Genomic DNA, 20,726 nt, shown 5'->3' on the forward strand with positions numbered 1-20,726 from the left:
AGCTAAAAGATGAATAGAAGTCAACTCAGCAGACTTCGTACACATGTTCAATTTCTGTTTTCAGATAAACATAGAAAAGCTTTAGTGCAGACATTTTTCTAACAACAGCAGAAATGTAACAGATTTACCCCATGTGTGAGGTTTGTTAAAGATCTGACTCATCATTCATATTCTTGAGATTACAAATTAAAATATATCAGTAGAAATTGTTATATCTATGTGAGTAAAATATATAAAACCATTAAAATGTATGTGCAATATTTAGTAGTATGGAAAAATATTCACAATTGGGGGTAGGGGAGGTTACAATGGTGTAAAATGAAATACAATTAAAAAATGTATATACTATAGCTTAGGAAAAAGCAGGAGTTACATTAAAATATGAGTATTGGTTATAGGATGGGACTACAGGAGACTTTTATTTTCTTCTTTGAAATCTGTTTTTTTTTTTTTTTTGAAATTTTCTACAATGTAAATGTATCACTTAAACAAAAGAATAAAATATAAAGTATTACATAGGATATATTGACCTTGAATATTCTCTTATTCTAGATTCTGTGAAAGGAAAAATTAATGGTAAAGAGGACAAAGGAGGTAAGGAATTGGCTTCATTGTCTTGGCTTTGTTTACCTGATATTATGGAAATAAGAGTGAGGAATATCTTTGGTGCTAAACACTGTTTAGGAAGAAGTATACTCTGGCTGCTATCAAAAACTTTCAAGTGTTGTGTCCTTATTCTATTTGCTTTATAGTGAAATATGGACTTGTACTAGTTTTCTGAGTGTCAAACTTTGGGGGTGGTGGAGACCTGGGTCAGATCACGGAGTAGAGAGTAACAAGGTAGCGCCCTATCTAATTAATGGGTAAGAAACACGTTTTGTTTATGGGAGTTTCCCTAAAAATTTTAATTCTATTATTCGTTAACATTCTTTCCATATATTTTATGTCTTTTGGATTGTGCATGTGTCTCTCTCTCTCTTTTTCTTTTTTGGCTGGGCCATTGCATAGTGAAACAAAAATGATAAGATTATTGATGAAGTAAATGTTTTTGGATGACATTAACTTTAGGTTGGGTAATACCTAGAGCATTTGGAGTAAACCCAAAATGTCACTGAATTCCTCAATTCTCTTTTTGGTGTAGAAGCCCCTTGGCCCTTGTGAACCTTCATATCCTAGTTTCAACTACCTGAGAGTAATCCAAATTTCCCTACCAAATAAATGATTGTAATTTGAAGTGTAGGCTGAATTTTAGGAGTGTTTAATTTACTCGGGGATTTAGAAGATTGTGTGCTAAAAATGAGCAACAAAACTACATTGAAATGTAGATATGGTTGACTTAGTGATTCACAGTTTGTGAATTAAAGTCAAAGAACTTTAACCTGTCTTCTTTTGGGAGGTGTCAGTTTTTCAAAACAAGTCATTTAAACCCTGGGTCACCACATAAGAAGCTATGGAAGCAAAAAAAAATAGTGATAGAACTTTATAAAAGTACACTATAGTTTAGGTTTTAATGACCTAGTTGTAGACATTAAAACCAGATCCTTCATTATTGCATTAAATGTTTTTTTTTTTTCTTTTTGCCTCAAGGATGTCCAGTATTGGATTTGATTCCAGTTAGCTCTATTGAGATCACATCTCCCAATTATCCTAACACTTATCCTAACATGCTGAACTGCACTTGGACTTTTTATTCTATGTCAGGAAATAAAATGAAAGCAGTGATTAAAGGCTTTATAACAGAAGAATCTTGGAACTGTGAATGGGATTACTTCAATATTTATGACGGACCAGATCAGCAATCAAGATTACTTGGTAAACTGAACTTTCTTAAATGTCCTGCACTGAGTGGCATTCATATAAGCATTTATATAATCATATATATGGAAACCATGACCTATATTTGCCTTTAGAATGATATCATTTGTTGTCAGTGATTCTCCATCAGATCCTTCGTCAGAATCCTGAGTATTATTGAACACAATGGGATGAGCATGAGGCTGTACTCACTGGATCTTGACCTTTAACTCCAGCTCTTTTTTTTTTTTTCCTGCGGCACGCGGGCCTCTCACCGTTGTGGCCTCTCCCGCCGCGGAGCACAGGCTCCGGACGTGCAGGCTCTGCGGCCATGGCCCACGGGCCCAGCTGCTCCGCGGCACGCGGGATCCTCCCGGACCGGGGCACGAACCCGCGTCCCCTGCATCAGCAGGCGGACTCTCAACCACTGTGCCACCAGGGAAGCCCCTCCAGCTCTTTTTGATTTCATCCAGTGATTCCTATCTCATTTTACCATTAGGGAGCACACTAATTTTGTTTTTCTCAGGAGGTCATATGTTTTAAGAGGTTTTATTTCCTAAACTTCATTTTTAGGTAACTTTTTGAAATTTGTTTACTCAGGTTTCATCCTCACAGTAAAGGTGGTTAGACCCAGCGTAAATTATTAAAAGGTAAAGGTCAATTAACTTGAATAATCTTTGGAAATTTATTGACCACATGGTGTCTACCATGTTTGGATGTCAGGCAATATCTTGTTCTAAGACTGACTGATAGAGGGAACTTTTCCAAAGATTTTGTAATTCAATATTGTATCACCTTCTCCAATCTCCAACCAGTTCTGCCAATCAGGACACCATTACAATCCACCTATCACAAAGGGCAAGAGGAGAGGTTTTTTGTTTTTTTTTTAAATTTTTATAAATTTATTTATTTATTTAATTTTTGGCTGTGTTGGGTCTTCGTTGCTGTGCGGGGGCTTTTCTCTAGTTGCAGCGAGCAGGGCTACTCTTTGTTGTGGTGTATGGGCTTCTCATTGCGGTGGCTTCTCCCGTTGCAGAGCACGGGCTCTAGGCATGCGAGCTTCAGTAGTTGTGGCATACGGGCTCAGTAGTTGTGGCTCATGGGCTCTAGGGTGCAGGCTCAGTAGTTGCGGTGCACGGGCTTAGTTGCTCCATGTGGGATCTTACTGGACCAGGGCTCAAACCCGTGTCCCCTGCATTGGCAGGTGGACTCTTAACCACTGCGCCACCACGGAAGCCCCAAGAGGAGAGTTTGTTTGTTTGTTTTTGTGGTACGCAGGCCTCTCACTGTTGTGGCCTCTCCCATTGCGGAGCACAGGCTCCGGACGCGCAGGCTCAGCGGCCATGGCTCACGGGCCCAGCCGCTCCGTGGCATGTGGGATCTTCCCAGACCAGGGCACAGTCTCTCAACCACTGAGCCACCAGGGAAGCCCCAAGAGGAGAGTTTTGATGCTATCTTTTTCCAGGGACCTTAACCACTCCTATGATATTCTAGGATTTATAACTCCAGTAAGTTCAGCAATGTGCTTTGAAATTCCAAAGTTATCTAAATTTTTTCTTATCAACGAGTTTGGTTCCTGCCAAGGATTCTAAAGCAATTGAGAGTATGGAGGCGGAGGAGATAACAAAATATCAAGCTATCAGTTCTCCATAAGATTAATATGAGGTGTCTATAGCATCCAACCATACAACCCTAACTCTTGTGAATGCCTTTCAACCAGAGACCCTTGGAACATACCTGGAGTTGAACAAGTTAGATTTATTATTCATTGTGGAGAGGGAAAACACATATCCTGGAAAACCATGCGTTGTTAAAAGGGTGGTAGAGAGAACCTATTACAGTACTTAGGCTTTGGTTGGGTAATTTTGGAGAAGGTCTAGAGAAGTGGACTTTGCTCTAGATTGCTTGCAGGAAGTGGGGCAATTTTATGATTGGGTGTATCAATCATAGGGAGCCCTGACTAGAGTAAGGATAAAACTGTAATTGGTAAAGACGTAGCAAGCTCTCATTTCAGCCATGAGAGGTCAATGTTTGATATTTTTGTTGGTTACAGATGGCCTTGTTTTTGTCTCATTTTATCATAGATTCAGAGTCTTGTCTGATGTTGATGTCCTGTGAGATTGTTTATGTCCAACACGAGAACACAGTCCAGCTGTGAGTGTTGGACCAGTTCTTGGATGTCAGGGCTGCATTTCTCTTTCTCACTCTTTAGTATTCGTCAACCTGACAACATTATTCCTCTTTAAAAGTTCTGATTAATCAAAAATTCATGGGTGTCAAAAGATTACAAATGAGACAACTAATATTTCTATAATTAGCTTATATAATTCTATATAAAAGTGAGGACACTATCACTAGTTTGCTAGTTTATACAGTTTTATTTCATATACTTTTATGTACTTACATAGTTTTAGTTCAGTGAAATATGCAATTTCTATAAGCATTGTTAAACTGTTGAACACTGAGCCCCATTGCTACTCTCCCAGCTAGTTAGAAGGGCTAGCCCATATGTGGAACCACATTGTCTATATTCTCTTAGATATCTTTTCTTATTAAATCTTTTTGCTCACCTAAATAGAATTTATCAGTTTTTAGCTAGTTTTTAATTATTTCTGTGAATGTAAATGGAGTGGTACACAGCCTCCAAGTTGTCTTCATTGCAATGCTTTTATAATATTTTAATGAAAAGAACTTAGCAAAATTAACATTCATCTGGTCTTCCTCCTTCCATTTACCCCATGAAGGTAAACATCAGTAACCAGTAAACACCATATTAAATGTACAGGTTAAATTCATTCATGACTGAGCATTTTCTAGTGTGATAGGCACCTTGAAGAAACAATGGTAGACAATTCAGAAATGATCACTGCCACCTTCTTTTGGGAAGACAGATGATAAAGAAGAAGAAAACTAGTAGCAGTATTTAACAATAAATAACAATCAAATAATTATTGATTGTCAACGTAATCTGAAGGAAATAAGTTGCAGCAGAAGTATGGAATAATAGTGGGTAAACAGTTGCTTTAGTTAATATGGTCACAGAAGATTCAAAGAATGAAAAGGAAACAGCCAGGCAAGGCCAGAATAGCAGGTGCCAAGGTGTCTAGTACCTATCTGACCTTACCTCCTACCATTCTCCCTCTCCTTCACCCAAAACCAGGCACACTGGCTTCTTTATTCTTCCTCAGACTAACCGACCATATTCCTGCTTGGCCCCAAGGTGACTTCAAGGTTCACTTCCTCAGTTCATTCAGGTGTCTGTTCAAATGTTACCTAATCTAAGGCCTCTTCTATCACACAATCTAAATAACCCTCCTCCACTTTTCCTTCTTGGCATTTATCATGACCTGGCAGCATATATATCAATATTTATTTGTTTAGAATCTGTTTCCCTCCACCAGAATGAAAATTTCCTGAGAGCAGAACTTAGTCTCTTGTTCACTGCTGTATCTCCAGTGTCTAGAGCACTCCTAACACTTAGTAAATATTTGATGAAAAAATAAGTGAGAAAATGGCCTTGCAGGTGGGAAGAGCTTGGTAACTTGGGAAACTGTCAGAGGTCAGAGTTGCTGGAGATTGAGTGAGTACAGACAGGAATGAGGTGAGGTTGTAGAAGATGGAGGCTTTGCCTAGTTGTGCAGCTCAGGTTATGGTAAGGAGTTTGGATTTTATGCCAATCCAATGGGAGGTCATTAAAGGGTTTTGACAGGGGAGTAAGTTGAGGGCTGCTATGACTGCCATGTTGGGAGTGGATTTTAGGGTGACAGGGTGAATTATGTCTGCAGCTATGAGGCTATCATGGTAATCTAGACCTACACTAATCCATGTTATAATCCATGTCTAATCCATGTTGTCATTTAAATTCAAATTAGTTAAAATGAAATGAAATGTGGTATTAGCCATACTTCAAGTGCTCAATTGCTACATGTAGTTTACCATACTGGACAGCACTCATATTAAACTTTACATCATTGCAGAATGTTCTATTAGTACTGTTTTAGGTAATAGATAATGTTGCCTTGAAAGAAGATGGCAACAAAGGAGTACAAGTGACGTGGACAGATCTGGAGATAGAACTGATAGGATTTCTTGATGGATTGAATGTGGCATTAAATCTGCAGATCAAGGATGGCTCCTAAGTTATGGTATGAGGTTTTTGGAGGTGGTGGCATTTACAGAGATGGGAAATACTAGAGGGAGAAATAGATTTGTGGGGAGAGATCTAGCCATGTTAAATTTTTAATGACATGATACATCTAGGTTGAGTTAGCAACAGGGAGCTAGAAGCAGAACTCTTAAAGTTTGCGCTTGAGATATAAATTTGAGAGTTGTCAGCTTCTTATAAGTTTCCTTAAGTTATTCATTCTCTGACTTCATCAATCTCCTCTATCATTCTCATCAGTTGCAAACACATTCTAGTATTACCCATAATTCAAAACAAAACAGAACAAGAAATTTAGCTGTTGCCCCATTTCTCTGCTTCTGACAGCAAAATTTCTCACTTTCTTAGAGGGTGATGGATATAGAAAGTTTACGGGATTAATGGCGAGAAGGTCATGGAGAGAGCAAACAATTACAGCAGGGAAATACTAATGGATTAGGATAGATAGGAGTGGTGATTTAGAAAGTAGGATGTTTGAAATCAAAATTTCAGAAATCTCAAATGATTACAGAATTTCAGAGCAGTGTTGGTAAAGAATGATAAGATAAAAGAAATAAGTTCCCTTGTGTGGTCAAATTTAGGGTTGGCACTGAGCTGGCATTCACTAGCTCAGTCTTACAAATCGTCATAGTCAATGTCCAGTCTGTCTGGCTGTTGCTCCTGCCACACTGGCTATTAGATATCATCCTTGGTCAAGCAACAATTTTAAGGAACATTAACAAACTGGAACACAGAACATAATGGCCAGGATGCTGAAGGGTGTGGACACCTGGGCATGTTTATCTTGGAGAAGAGAGAAGGTTCATAATTTCTCCCCTTCAAATATTTATGGAATTCTCATAGAGACTCTCAGGCCAGGTATGAAACTTGTTCTGCCTAGTAATATCTAATAGTTATTGAATGTTTACCATTATTCAGGCATAGTCTTAAGAACTTATAACTCTTAATCTTAATAGTCATATGGAGGTAGGTTACATTATCCTCATTTTAAATATAAGGAAACACAAATATATTGAGTAACTTGCCTCCAGTGACATAACTAGTAAGTAGAGAAAGTTGGATTAAAGCCCAAGCACTCTGATTCAAACACTTATATCCTTGGCCAGTCCACTAACCATGTGGCCATCATTACACTGATGCCTTTTTTTTTTGTTTGCTGTTCGCGGGCCTCTCACTGTTGTGGCCTCTCCCGTTGCGGAGCACAGGCTCCGGATGCGCAGGCTCAGCGGCCATGGCTCGTGGGCCCAGCCGCTCCGCGGCATGTGGGATCCTCCCGGACCGGGGCAGCAACCCGTGTCCCCTGCATCGGCAGGCGGACTCTCAACCACTGTGCCACCAGGGAAGCCCATACTGATGCCTTTTGATTCAACATGAGCAAGAACTGTCAAGCAATTAGAACTGTTCAAAAAGAGAAAATGCTCATAAGTTACATGTAATATCTTCAAATCCAGGTTTCATATGTCCAAGGGTATTTTAGAAGGAACTCCGTGTTAGGGGCTTCCCTGGTGGCACAGTGGTTAAGAATCCGCCTGCCAATGCAGGGGACACGGGTTCAATCCCTGGTCCGGGGCAGATCCTACATGCCACAGAGCAACTAGGCTTGTGTGCCACAACTACTGAGCCTGCGCTCTAGAGCCTGCGAGCCACAACTACTGAAGCCCGTATGCCACAACTACTGAAGCCCACGTGCCTAGAGCCTGTGCTCCACAACAAGAGAAGCCATTGCAATGAGAAGCCCGCTCACGGCAACTAGAGAAAGCCTGCACACAGCAACGAAGACCCAACGCAGCCAAAAATAAATAAATTTAAAAAAAATTTAAAAAAGAAGAAACTCCATGTTATATGAAACATTGAACTAAATTATCACTAAGATTCTATATTAACCTAGTTCCTTCTCATTCAGCCACCCATCTTAAACCTACACATTTTGTAAATGTGTTATCTGCATTTCTATCTAAGCCATTAATAGAAATACTGTACTTCGCAAAACCAAGGATAGAACCATTTTCATACCATTAAGACCTTCCCTTCAGGTTAACATTGTATGGTTATTTAATCAGCTGTGAAACTTCCTAGTCATATAATTATCCACTTACATTTTATATCTGTTCACAGGGACATCATAAAGTACTCTATTAAGTGCTTCACTGAAATCAAGATTCATTAAGTTTATCTCATTCTCCCTAGCCACCATCTAATTAACTCTTTCCAAAAATTAAATTAGGTTAATTTAATATGGCATGTAAAGGAACACATGCTGGTTGCTCGTGACCACTGATTCCTTCTTCAAGTGTTCAAAACCCATAATAATTTGCTGTAAAATTTTGCTGAGGTTTATTTTTATTTAACAAACACTTATAATGCTTCATAAATATAACTTCATATAATTCCATGTATTTTTTTAATCTCCATTATACAGATGAGAAAATTGAGGCAGAGAGATAGGTTAAATAACTTGCCTAGGGCTACATAGCTAATAAATGGCAGAACTAGCCCAAACCAGTAGTTTGGATATAGAATCTGAGCCTGTAAGGACTAAGCTACACTACTTCACTGATACAAGATTTTGGAAATCCTCTAGCCTCCTTGTTTTTCTCTGTCTCCTACGCATCCCCCTCTGCCAACTCCCAATCTCCTTTTTGAAAAAGAGAGTAACATTTTCCCATTTCCATTATTTTAAAACTTCCAGAGTGTTAGCTGACTCTATGCAGAATGCCTTTACTTGACATGGTGCATCCCAAAAGTACCCCATCACATCCAATTCACCAAACAGATTCTCTGAGCATTAAGAATGATGTAGAGATTAACTATTGCCCTATTCCCCATCTTTCTCAGATTTCTTAGATAACATTATCTTTAAGAGAAATCAGTAGTGTATCATTGTTTTATCTTGAGATAATTTAAGTTACAGCCTGTACAGATAAATTACAGCAAATGGCCTCTCACTATCAGGACCATCTTTGTGACAACTTTTGTGTTTCTGAATTAGGAAAGGATCATCATTAGTCTGTATTTAGGCAGCCTGTGTGTCTTAGTCAGTTTTGGCTACTATAACAAAAATGCCATAGTTTGGGTAGCTTAAATAACAAACATTTATTTCTCACAGTTCTGAAGACTAGAAGTCCAAGATTTGGTGTCTGGTGAGGGCTTGCTTCCTGGTTCATAGCCATCTTCTTGCTATATCCTCACATGGCAAAAAAAAGCTGGGGGGGGGGGTTTGAGAGCTCTCTGGGGTCTCTTTTATAAGGGTTTATAAGGCTCCACCCTCATAATCAAATCACATCTCAAAGGCCTCACCTACTACCATCACGTTGGGGATTAGGGTTTCTACATATGAACTTCGGGAGTGTGCAAACTTTTGGTCCATCGTGCTGTTCCATTACTTCTATTTCTCTGTCCATTTATCTTCATCGAAATGCCTCTACCTATCCTTATGACCAAAGATTGCCATATAATTATATATCATTTCCAAAGCAATTGCTAGCCCAGTCTTTTCCCTTTATCTTTTAAAATCTATACCCTTTTATCGTTTCAATCAAATCATGAATTTCATCCCACAAATCTTGATCTTACATTATTGATAATCATTCCTTTGTCAAGATTTGTTTGGAATTTAATGTCCCCTCTCTCTCTTCTCCCTCCTTTACCTATGTAACTACACAGGAAAAGTATTTTAATTATCGAGTATATCTCGCATTGCAGCTCATTTATGTGGCTCCAAGAAAGAATTTGTCTTGATATCCAGTGGTGCTTACCTAACTGTGAATTTTAAGACTGATGAATCTGTGGGAGGAAGAGGTTTTAAACTTATTTTGGAAGATATGACTCAGAAGCAATCACAGAAAAGCAGTATTGGGATCCAACTGCCTATTAATGGTAAGAAATTGTTTTAAAACATTTATTAAAGCAGGTACCATATATGCCTTAAAGTAGAACCTGGGGCCCACTGATTTAGGAGTCACTGGTAGTCAGTCACCTTGCTCTAATACTAAAAATAGGATAACTTCATTTCCAACCATTCCTTAAGGCATGAGAGTTTGGTGGTTCAGGTAGATCATGTGAGGTAATAAGGTTAATTGGGGTGAGTATGTGTCTATATGTGTGTATGTTATTTTTATTTAAGAAATAATGATAAACATAAAAGTCAGTCAGTTGCTATTTAAAAGATCCACTGGGGCCATTCAGGCTGAAACAAGGGTAGAGTTCAGTGTGTTTCCATGTCTCTGTTAACATATTTTTTATTAAGTAACTGCCTCCCCACCCCCATGAAGAGCCCTCAAAAGGAATATTTTAGCTGAACCTATACTAACTTCTCTGCATAAAATAGAAACAAATGTGCTGATTTTTATCTACTTATCCTATCTAATTTTAAGCTAGAATTCCATTAGTTGTGCTTAAGACTAAGAAACCTAATGAATCTATTATTAGGAGATTTTCTTGATTGGAGTGTAATTGCAGGAAGAATTTAATCCGTGTGAATGCAAAGTTCTTTTTGATGTCGCTCTATCTTTCCTAGGATAGTGGAATGAATGGGCTCTCCTAAGAGTCCTGGATTTGAGCTGTAGACTAGTGAACCACATCACCCTATAGGTGTGATTTTTAATTGTTAAAGGGATGCTCGCCCAATTGACCCTTCTTCTGTGTCCATTGCTTTTGTCTTTCATCACTATATCTCTAAACTGACCCTTTATTCTCAGTAAAAATATTTAGCCTCATTTTTTTAAGTATTTTAAAGTAAGTTGAATACTAATAAAATATTGCTGTTATACATGTGTACAAACAGCCCAAAAGTCTGAGTTACTACATATAATGTGGATTACAAATGCAATAAAAAACATGCAGTAATGCAGTAAACCTTAATGCACTAAAAACATGTTTGAGTAAATACCTTTTGTGGGTTTTTTCTCCCTAAAATCTAGGATAATCTTAATTCTGAAGAGTCTGCATATTTTTTAGGCATATGTATGTAAAAGGAAGAGGGAATCCATGTGTTATACATATCTGAAAAGAAATTAGAAATGAGTTTTGACATAAGGATTGAATAAACACAAATCCACTATGCTAGAAACTTTTTGTTTTAAATAGATTTCTAGTGTAAAAAAAAAATCTCAAGTAAAGAATTCACAAGTGATCATATCTTATCATTCTGAAATTATATGGCTATGGAGAGGCTTAATTTTCTTTATATTTAAGTCTCTTGTTATTCCCTGGTAAATTTCTTTATAAATCTGAGAATGGAGCAAACATATTGGTAGAAATTTCCCCTATGCTTTTCCTTTATATAAACATTTTATTTTGAAGTATTTTGATGTGTCTAGGTATGTTATACTGGGATAACACAAACGATGCCACAGAAAGAACAATTTCCAGTAATTTCATGATTAAGTGCAATACTTTTTTAAAAATTCATTTGTGTTCTGATTCGTCTAAAGACGTATATATTAATGCTTTAGTTAACTATTGATTTTTACTCATTTAAAAGCAATGGAAGAAAAGATGAGTCTCATCTCTTGCAAAGAATCCTAGTTTTGAACCTACAAAAGAAGTAAATGCCTCCATTCTGAGATTTTAATAGACTTTCACAAGTATTGCTATCTGATGTTTTGTTGTTACTTTTCTAAGGGCTAACAGTAGAAAACAATACCAGAAGACAGCCAGCCCAAGACAAATGTGGAATTCCTGTTGTTGACCCATTTCTCATGGAAGGATCTGAGAGGAATACAAACGTGTTGCCAGCCAAGCTTGGGAAGCCCAGGGTGGTTGGTGGCCGTGCCGCCCCTGCGATGTCGTGGCCCTGGCTGGTCAGTCTGCAGCACCAAGGACAGCATTACTGTGGAGGTGCTCTGATTGGGAGACAGTGGGTCCTGACAGCGGCACACTGCAACTTCAGGTGTGTGCCCAAGTGGTGCAGGGTTGGGGACAGCAGGGCGGTGCAGAGCTATTTGAGGGTCCACAGCGGGTGCACTCCTTCTGTTCTCCCCATGTCACAAGAAACATTAAGCATCAGCTCCCACTGATACAGTCCCCATCTTGCAAATGAATGAACGTGTTAGGTTTATGAAATTTTCTGTGCTTCACTAATACACTTACTACTAATAGCTTTTAATTTTAAAAGCAGCTTCCTGCCTCTAGGTATAATTTAATTAATAAGTAACTAACAACACCCGCCCATCCATAAAAATGAAGGTAATGATGTCTCAACATTTTTGCATCAGTCTCTCAGCATGGTGCCCAGAGCCGAGGGGCTGCTCAAATGTGGCTTCCTTTCCTCCTTGCTCTCCTCTGTGGACTGTCTGATGATCAAACCCAGCCCTGAAATAAATATGTAAAGTTTCAAAGAATTTTAAAGAATGTCCTTTAAAGGAACTTTTTTTTTTTCTTTGACTTTATCTGAATCTTGGTCTCAATGTAATATGGAAATATCTGAAAACTCCTTCCTCAAAGGAGTCTTAGCTTGACGTTTTTAATATTATCTCCCAGAAGTAGTGAGACAGTTGACACTGTCATACAATGTCCCATAGCTGAATGAGTAGATATGACATTTTCAGGGTCTCTAAAATTGGCTTTATAATGAAAGCATCTGCTCAAATAACATGGTGAGCAGGAAGCTTCAATGAACCAAAAACTCAATTTCTTTAGTATTCCCCAAGTCTTACTTTTGATATAGCTAAATCACAAGAAGGCATCCTTATTAGGGCAGTTTTCAGACTTTCATGTGCTTAAACTTACCTGGGGAGTTTGCTATAAACAGAATCTTAGAATATTAATCCTGAAATTTGATTTGCTGAGTTATGTCTGGGATTCTGCATTCTTAATACACATGCCAGATTTAATGCATGTGGTCCCTAGACATTTCTTTGAGAAACATCGTATTAGGGAGTAGAGTCACTATAACTTTCAGGATAGTTTCAGTGACCATCACATAAGTACATCATATAATGCATAATGATTATAATACATAAAATCATTATCTTGAGGCATCATGAATCTTAATTGTCAAAAATATATTGTACTAAATCATTTTATTTGATGTTATGAAGGCAAGAAAGTAGATGCTTTAAACATTTTATCAAGGATTGAATTAATCAGAAACTCCCATTTTCTAAGAATTCAGGATAATAAGGATATTAATGTAGATTAAAAATTTTAAAGAAAGTTTTGGGGACTAGATTTTGGCAATAATATAACTGGAGTATAGAAGCAAAAAAAATGTTAAAGAATACATTCTTAGTAATTCTGAAAAGTGATGGCCTCATTAAAAGTGGTATCTATTTCCTCACTCTCTTTTCTTATGACAAGTACTGTCACAGACAACCTGGTAATAGGAAGAAGTTACTTGTGGAACACACGAGACAGAGATTTGATACCAGTGAAAGCTGTATATACTCACCCCAGCTTCACACAATTTCCTCCCAATGATGATATATGCTTGCTGCATCTGGAAAACCCTGTTGAACTAGGTCAGTATGGATAACTCTTTTCCATATTTTGAAACTTTTATCTTCCATCTTGCTTAGAAGTGCTGTATGTACTTTTGAAGTTAAATAATTATTTTAAAATTTTCTTACATTCTAAGATACTTTCTCTAAAAGCTGAAGTATCTGCATAAACATTTTACTGTTATGTGTATTTAATTGACAGAGGTCTAGAGAAGATTTCAGAGAAGTATGTTTTTAACTTTGTCCTATATATTCTCCTGAGACTCTTTATGTTCTATGAGGTTATCCCAAATACTTAGAACATCAGTTTGAACCACCAGATGTTTAATTTTCTGTGCCTTCATAACTTAGTAAAATCTTGGTTTTTAAAAAAATGTTTACTTAAGCCAAAGCTAAGTGAAACTGAGGCATTGTTAATCCTGGCTCTGTCAGGAAGTAGCCATGTGATCTTGGGCATGTTATGTAACTTCTGTGACCTTAGCTTTATTGTTTGTAGAAAGGGAATGGCAGTAACCCACCTACCTACTTAGCACAGGTGAGCATTCAGTGGGAAGGTGTATTGGGGGGAATGTAACTAAGATCTGTGGATAGTTCCCACTTTCACACCCAAGCCTTTCCATGGCATCACAGGGTTCTGGGACAGTTTTCTTCCTTTGCTCCAGTTCTCTCCTCTGTTTCTGCCTATAGACCTCCCCTTGTATGTCTTTTCGGTGCATTCATCCTACAAACCCCCAATCATGGTTCAATCTACCATTTGCTTTTCATGCTTTTAAAACTGAGTCAGTGAGAGCATTTAGAACAGTGCTTCTTAACCTTGACTATCATCCTCTGAGTTGCTTTGAAAACAAAACAAACAAAACTATCAGCCCAGATACATTTTGGAACAATTAATTACAATCTCAGGATTGGAGCTCTGACATCAGTATTTTTTCTCTTTATCCTGCTTCTTAAATTTATTTTTAGTTAAACTTTCAATGCTGAGATAACTGTAGATTCACATGCAGTTATAGGGAATGGTACAGAGAAACCAAAGTACTTTTTAACCTGGTTTTCACGAATAGCAACATCTTGCAGGATTTGACATTGATATAGTTGAGATACAGAACATTTTTGTCACAGTAAGGATTGATACTGTTGCCCCTTTATAGCCACACCCATTTCCTTCCTCCCCACTCCACCCTCCCCACCCAGACTTCCGTCAACCACAAATCTGTTCTGTTTTTATAATTTTGTCAATTCAAGAGTGTTACATAAATGGAATTATATAATATGTAACCTTTTGTGATTGACTTTTTTCCTGGGCATAACATCCTGGAGCTTCATTTATGTGGTTGCAGGTATCAGTAGTGCATTCCTTTTAATAGCTGAGTAGTGTTCACAGTATGAATGTTTAACCACTCGTAACGTTTAACCATTCATTTGTTGAAGAATATCTGGGTGGTTTCTAGCTTTTAGATATTACAAATAAAGCTCCCACGAACATTTGTGTAAAGGTTGTTTCCTTTTTTTTATTTAAATAATGCTGGATTGACTATCCTTATGTGTACATTTTTCCAGGTCTATGACTGCCTTAAGATAAATTTCTCGGAAGCAGAAATGCTGGATTTAGGGCATAACTGATATCAAGACTCTTGATGTATTTCTAAGTTATAAACACAGCTGGATGTGGAGTACAAGTCAATACATCCCCCTCCTCCATCCTGCCAAATGATGCAATCTGGCAATATCTGTCAGTTTTTAAAGTGTGTGCCTTGTGGTCCAGCAAGTCAATCGTCCAGGAATACTGGCACAAATGCACAGATGCATGATCTCAGAAACTTGATGCAGCTTATAAGGGAAAAAATTAAAAGTCTAAATGTTTTCCAATGGGATTTAATAAATCGAGGTACATTCATTACCTGAATACTATATGCTATTAAAAAGAATGATGTAATAATGATGCCATGTAAATGGCATGATCATAATCTAGTAAATGAAGAATATCAGAATAAGAAAAATGGCTGATTAAAAAAATATGTTGTTAGTAGGAAAATGTTATTTAGCTCAAGGAAATTTGGGAGAAGATACGATAGAGCAATGATTATCTGTGAAGGCAGAATAACATAAGATTTGGCACACGCGTAGAGAGATGAGTAGGAAAAGAATAGACACGTTACAAACAGTTTTATGTAATTTTATTAAGAGATAGCAGTAAAAATAAAGAACATATCATTGATATAAACGGCCTATGACAGTAGATATGCTGACGCATTTAAGTATGTAAAAATCTGGATGAAAATGAAGTTAAATAGCCTGGGGAAAAGGGAAAACAAACACAAGAGCACTGCATTCAGTGTGTGTGTGTGTGTGTGTGTGTGTGTGTGTGTGTGTGTGTGTGTGTGTGTGTGTGTCATATATACACACAGACACACAAACCCATAATATTTATGTATACACAGATTTTGGTGATAAGAAAAAATGTAAATGTTTAAATGTATAATGTATTAATATATTTTACAATAACCTGTGAAGATAGAATTAGATATAAAAATACTTTTTAGCTGTAAGAATACTTTAACAGTTAAATTGCTACGTGTTTTTCCCTGTTCTTCATATAACGTAGTTGAAAAAAGAAGACAATTATAGGGACTTCCCTGGTGGTCCAGTGGTAAAGAATCCACCTTACAATGCAGGGGATGCGGGTTCAACCCCTGGTCCGGAAACTAAGATCCCACATGCCACGGGGCAACTAAGCCCGTGTGCCACAACTACTGAGCCTGTGCGCCTCCACTAGAGAGCCTGCGTGCCACAAACGACAGAGCCCATGTGCCCTGGAACCCGAGAAAACCCACATGCCACAACTAGAGAGAAGCCCGCACGCCACAACAAAGAGCCCACGTGCCGCAACTAAGACCCGACACAGCCAAAAATAAATAAATAATAAAAATCTTAAAAGGAAGACAATTATATTCTTCTCCACTCTAATCTCAAATTCAACAAGGTGATGTCCTGAAGGCACACAGGCAAAAAGACAGACGCACTTTAAAAAATGGTTATGGATGAGAAGCCCCACATTTCAGTGTAGGGCATGTGTTTCTGTTTTCCTAGGAGGATATGGAAATACCTGGAGCAAAGTGGTAACATGTATATTGGGATGATCCCCTCTGAGTAAATAATAGGTGGAATCTTCTGGAAGACTTATTAAATTACAGGGTTAGAAAGGGTACTGTTAGGTCAAAGTAGGTATTTTTAGAGCCATCACTGAGGAGCAAACAGTATAGACAATGTTAATATGAATCTTATGGACTAACTGATATTTGCGTTTTTCTTTCTCATCCTTTTAATTAGGAAAGTTTGTATCTCCAATCTGTTTGCCAGGGAAAGATGATAAAATAAATTTACTTTCCAAATGTATGACTGCTGGATGGGGAATAACTGAACCTCATCGTGAGTATATTTTATTACCTCTTCTAAGATTAGAATCCAAACAAATATATGTGAAGTCTGAGTATACTGTTTACTCATTTTCAATTTTTCTGTATTTTTAATAGGAATGATAGTGGAAAAATTTTTTCATAATGGACCTAAAGGTGACTGGTTGGGTTTTAGGCCATCATATTCATTAATACAAGTTCACTGATACTTTTAAAAACTGTGTTGGTAAATGTCTAGTGATGTTATTACCTAATAAATATTTGTGTATGCACACACTCACACACATAATTGTTTTCACAACAGTGTAGATATTTCTATTGTGAAAACCCATACTTGAAGATATATGAGCCTATTCTTAAAGCTGTGAGGCATTTTTCTGAAATGATAGGCTGGTATAAAAGGTAAATGGGTAGATATGATATCACTTATATGTGGACTCTAAAATATGACACAAATGAACTTATTTATGAAACAGAAACAGACTCACAGACAGAGAGAACAGACTTGTGGTTGCCAAAGGGGGGGGGCAGGGGAGGGTTGGAGTGGGAGTTGGGATTAGCAGATGCAAACTATTATATGTAGAATGGATAGACAACAAGGTCCTGTTGTGTAGCACAGGGAACTATATTCAATATCCTGTAATAAACCATAATGGAAAAGAATATGAAAAAATATACATATGTAATAACTGAATCACTCAACTATACTTCAATTAAAAAAAAAGGTAAGTGGGTAGAAAGATTATGTGCAGATATTCTAGTCCATATAAAGATCAAACCCATGACTCTGGTCTCATATACACCCTATTCTGCAAATGAATTAACTACCTACAAATATCCAATAAACTAGTTATTTAGAATGCAATTTCAGTTGTCAGCTTCCAGTCAGTGTCAGCACTTAACCAGAATGTCTGCTCAGCAGAAGTCAAATCAAAAGAATGAGAATGTCGTGAAACCAATGAATCAAAGTATAGACTTAATATGTAAAAAATGTATATTGTTTGCTTTATCAACAACTGATTTGGGTGTAAACTTTGTCTTTTTTGCATAAAGTGATGTTTTTATATCTTCTGAGGACTATACTAAAGACAAAAGAACCCACATAAAATGTTTTTCATTGTTTCTGTTGTATAAGCCACTGTGGAGTGATTATATTAGTTTTTTAGAAGTCACCTAACAGCATCACTATAGTGCTGAGAGGGGAGAATGGGTGGGATTTAGCCCTCGGAGTCTGTGTATATATAAGGCTATTTTTGTTTTATCCTTTAATATCATTTGCCTATGTGTTTTTATTCCTTTTCTACTAGAAGATGAATTTCCTAAAACTGTGCAGCAGGCAAAGGTACCACTGATTAGTAGTACATCTTGTCGAAGCTACTGGGGACTGGATATTAAAAATACCAATATATGCGGAGGGGCTGCAGGATCATCGTCCTGTATGGTAATGAAGGCCTGCATTGATGAGGGCAGGAGTTTTCTTCTCAGTGTGTCTCATGAATGGGTGTTTGCTGACCATAAAAAGGTATAAATGTACGGTAGTTTTAAAATGAAAAGTGAGAGGAGTTAAGTACATTGCTAAATTGATGTACTGTGATTGCCAATTTGATATTTTTGTGGATTCTATTCTCAAAAGGAATTACTTGTTCAATTGCTAGGTTGAACTATGTGAAACTGATAACTTTAAACTGTTTTTGATCCACAAAAAACTGATGATTTCTTGTGGTTCAACTTCATAGCTGTATTAGGTAGCTCAAACTACCTACTTCCAGTAGCACTGAAAATATAAAGATGCTTTCACGTAACTCAAAACCATCATTTAGTCATTTATATTAGATGCTTGAAACTTTCTGCATGGCACAGTCTATTGTCAGCATAAAATAAATTTATGCTAAATGTTTCTTTCAGCCTTGCCTTGAAAATGTAGATTTTGATTTGATTCAGAGATCTGTAACATCAGCCAACTACCTCAGTGGTTGTAGTTCCCTATGCTGTTATGAGCAGAAATCAGAGATGAGAGTGACTTACACACTGTCGGATCATCCCCTGCAGTTGGGGGTTAGTGTCAGCCATGAATCGTGCAGCCAGGAGAATGAACTTCTCTTTTTGCTGGTTGCAGGGAGATTCTGGAGGACCACTGCAGTGTGCCCAGGATGGGCAGTACAAGCTCATCGGTATTGTGAGCTGGGGCAGCAGTAATTGCCATCCTGACGCACCAACGGTCTTCACCAGAATTTCTGCTTATAGAGACTGGATCACATCTGTCACTGGAGGAGAAGCATGATCACTGGAAGAGCAGCATGGTGGAATTGTGTTCCTAAGTGGGAAAGGAAATACATGACCGCCTACCTGAAAAATACGTCTCTTGTCATTGCTAAAAAACTCAATGTCACTTCCCCCAACCCTTGTCATTGAGGAGCTTGGATTTGGTGTGTACATACATTCAATATTAAACATTGGTCACAGAAAGCTAATGTTGGTTCATGCCTCCTGGGAACTTACAATCTTAAATGTCATTAATTTCAGGTCTAGTGTACCATGTACTATATGTCAAATTTGAGTACCATCATATATACTTTTACTATTTTTTTAATTTGGTTAACATTGGAAGATATGGAGATGTTATTCACTCCATATAATTCTTTTTTTTATTTTAAAGATTCTTTTCTTTTAAGCTTTTAAAAATTTTTTATTTTATTTACTTATTTTTGGCTGCACTGGGTCTTTGTTGCTGTGCGTGGGCTTTCTCTAGTTGCACCGAGCAGGGGCCACTCTTCGTTGTGGTGCGCGGGCTTCTCTTGTTGAGGAGCACAGGCTCTAGGCACACAGGCTTCAGTAGTTGTGGCACGTGGCTCAGTAGCTGTGGCACACGGGCTTAATTGCTCCGCAGCATGTGGAATCTTCCTGGACCAGGACTCGAACTGATGTCCCCTGCATTGCCAGGCAGATTCTTTTTTTTTTTTTTAACATTTTTATTGGAATATAATTGCTTTACAATGGTGTGTTAGTTTCTGCTTTATAACAAAGCGAATCAGCTATACATATACATATATCCCCATATCTCTTCCCTCTTGCATCTCCCTCCCTCCCACCCTCCCTATCCCACCCCTCTAGGTGGTCACAAAGCACTGAGTGGATCTCCCTGTGCTATGCGGCTGCTTCCCACTAGCTATCGGTTTTACATTTGGTAGTGTATATATGTCCATGCCACTCTCTCACTTTGTCCCAGCTTACCCTTCCCCCTCCCCATGTCCTCAAGTCCATTCTCTAGTAGGTCTGCGTCTTTATTCCTGTCCTGCCCCTAGGTTTTTCTGACCTTTTTTTTTTTTTTTAGATTCCATATATATGTGTTAGCATACAGTATTTGTTTTTCTTTCTGACTTCTTTCACTCTGTATGACAGACTCTAGGTCCATCCACCTCACTACAAATAACTCAATTTCGTTTATTTTTATGGCTGAGTAATATTCCATTGTATATATGTGACACATCTTCTTTATTCATTCATCTGTCGATGGACACTTAGGTTGCTTCCATGTCCTGGCTATTGTAAATAGAGCTGCAATGAACATTTTGGTACATGACTCTTTTTGATTTATGGTTTTCTCAGGGTATATGCCCAGTAGTGGGATTGCTGGGTCGTATGGTAGTTCTATTTTTAATTTTTTAAGGAACCTCCATACTGTTCTCCATAGTGGCTGTATCAATTTACATTCCCACCAACAGTACAAGAGGGTTCCCTTTTCTCCACACCCTCTCTAACATTTATTGTTTGTAGATTTTTTGATGACGGGCATTCTGACTGGTGTGAGATGATATCTCATTGTAGTTTTGATGTGCATTTCTCTGTTGAGTAATGATGTTGAGCATCCTTTCATGTGTTTGTTGGGCATCTGTATATCTTCTTTGGAGAAATGTCTAT

At 37.7% G+C, this 20,726-nt stretch overlaps 1 protein-coding gene across 1 annotated transcript; it reads left to right on the forward strand.

Annotated features, from left to right (window-relative positions):
• Window positions 1–1,664: 1,664 nt before the first annotated feature.
• Window positions 1,665–19,089, forward strand: LOC307194417 (chymotrypsinogen B-like; the record flags this gene model as incomplete). The annotated part of the gene is made up of 6 exons (XM_079937515.1): window positions 1,665–1,812; window positions 9,659–9,832; window positions 11,579–11,846; window positions 13,256–13,416; window positions 18,116–18,330; window positions 18,925–19,089. 6 exons carry the CDS (start codon window positions 1,665–1,667, stop codon window positions 19,087–19,089), a joined length of 1,131 nt encoding a protein of 376 aa, XP_079793641.1.
• Between the last annotated feature and the right edge of the window lie 1,637 nt (window positions 19,090–20,726).

Source organism: Stenella coeruleoalba, assembly GCF_951394435.1.
Source record: "Stenella coeruleoalba genome assembly, chromosome: 11".
In the NCBI taxonomy this organism is placed as follows: Eukaryota; Metazoa; Chordata; class Mammalia; order Artiodactyla; family Delphinidae; genus Stenella; species Stenella coeruleoalba.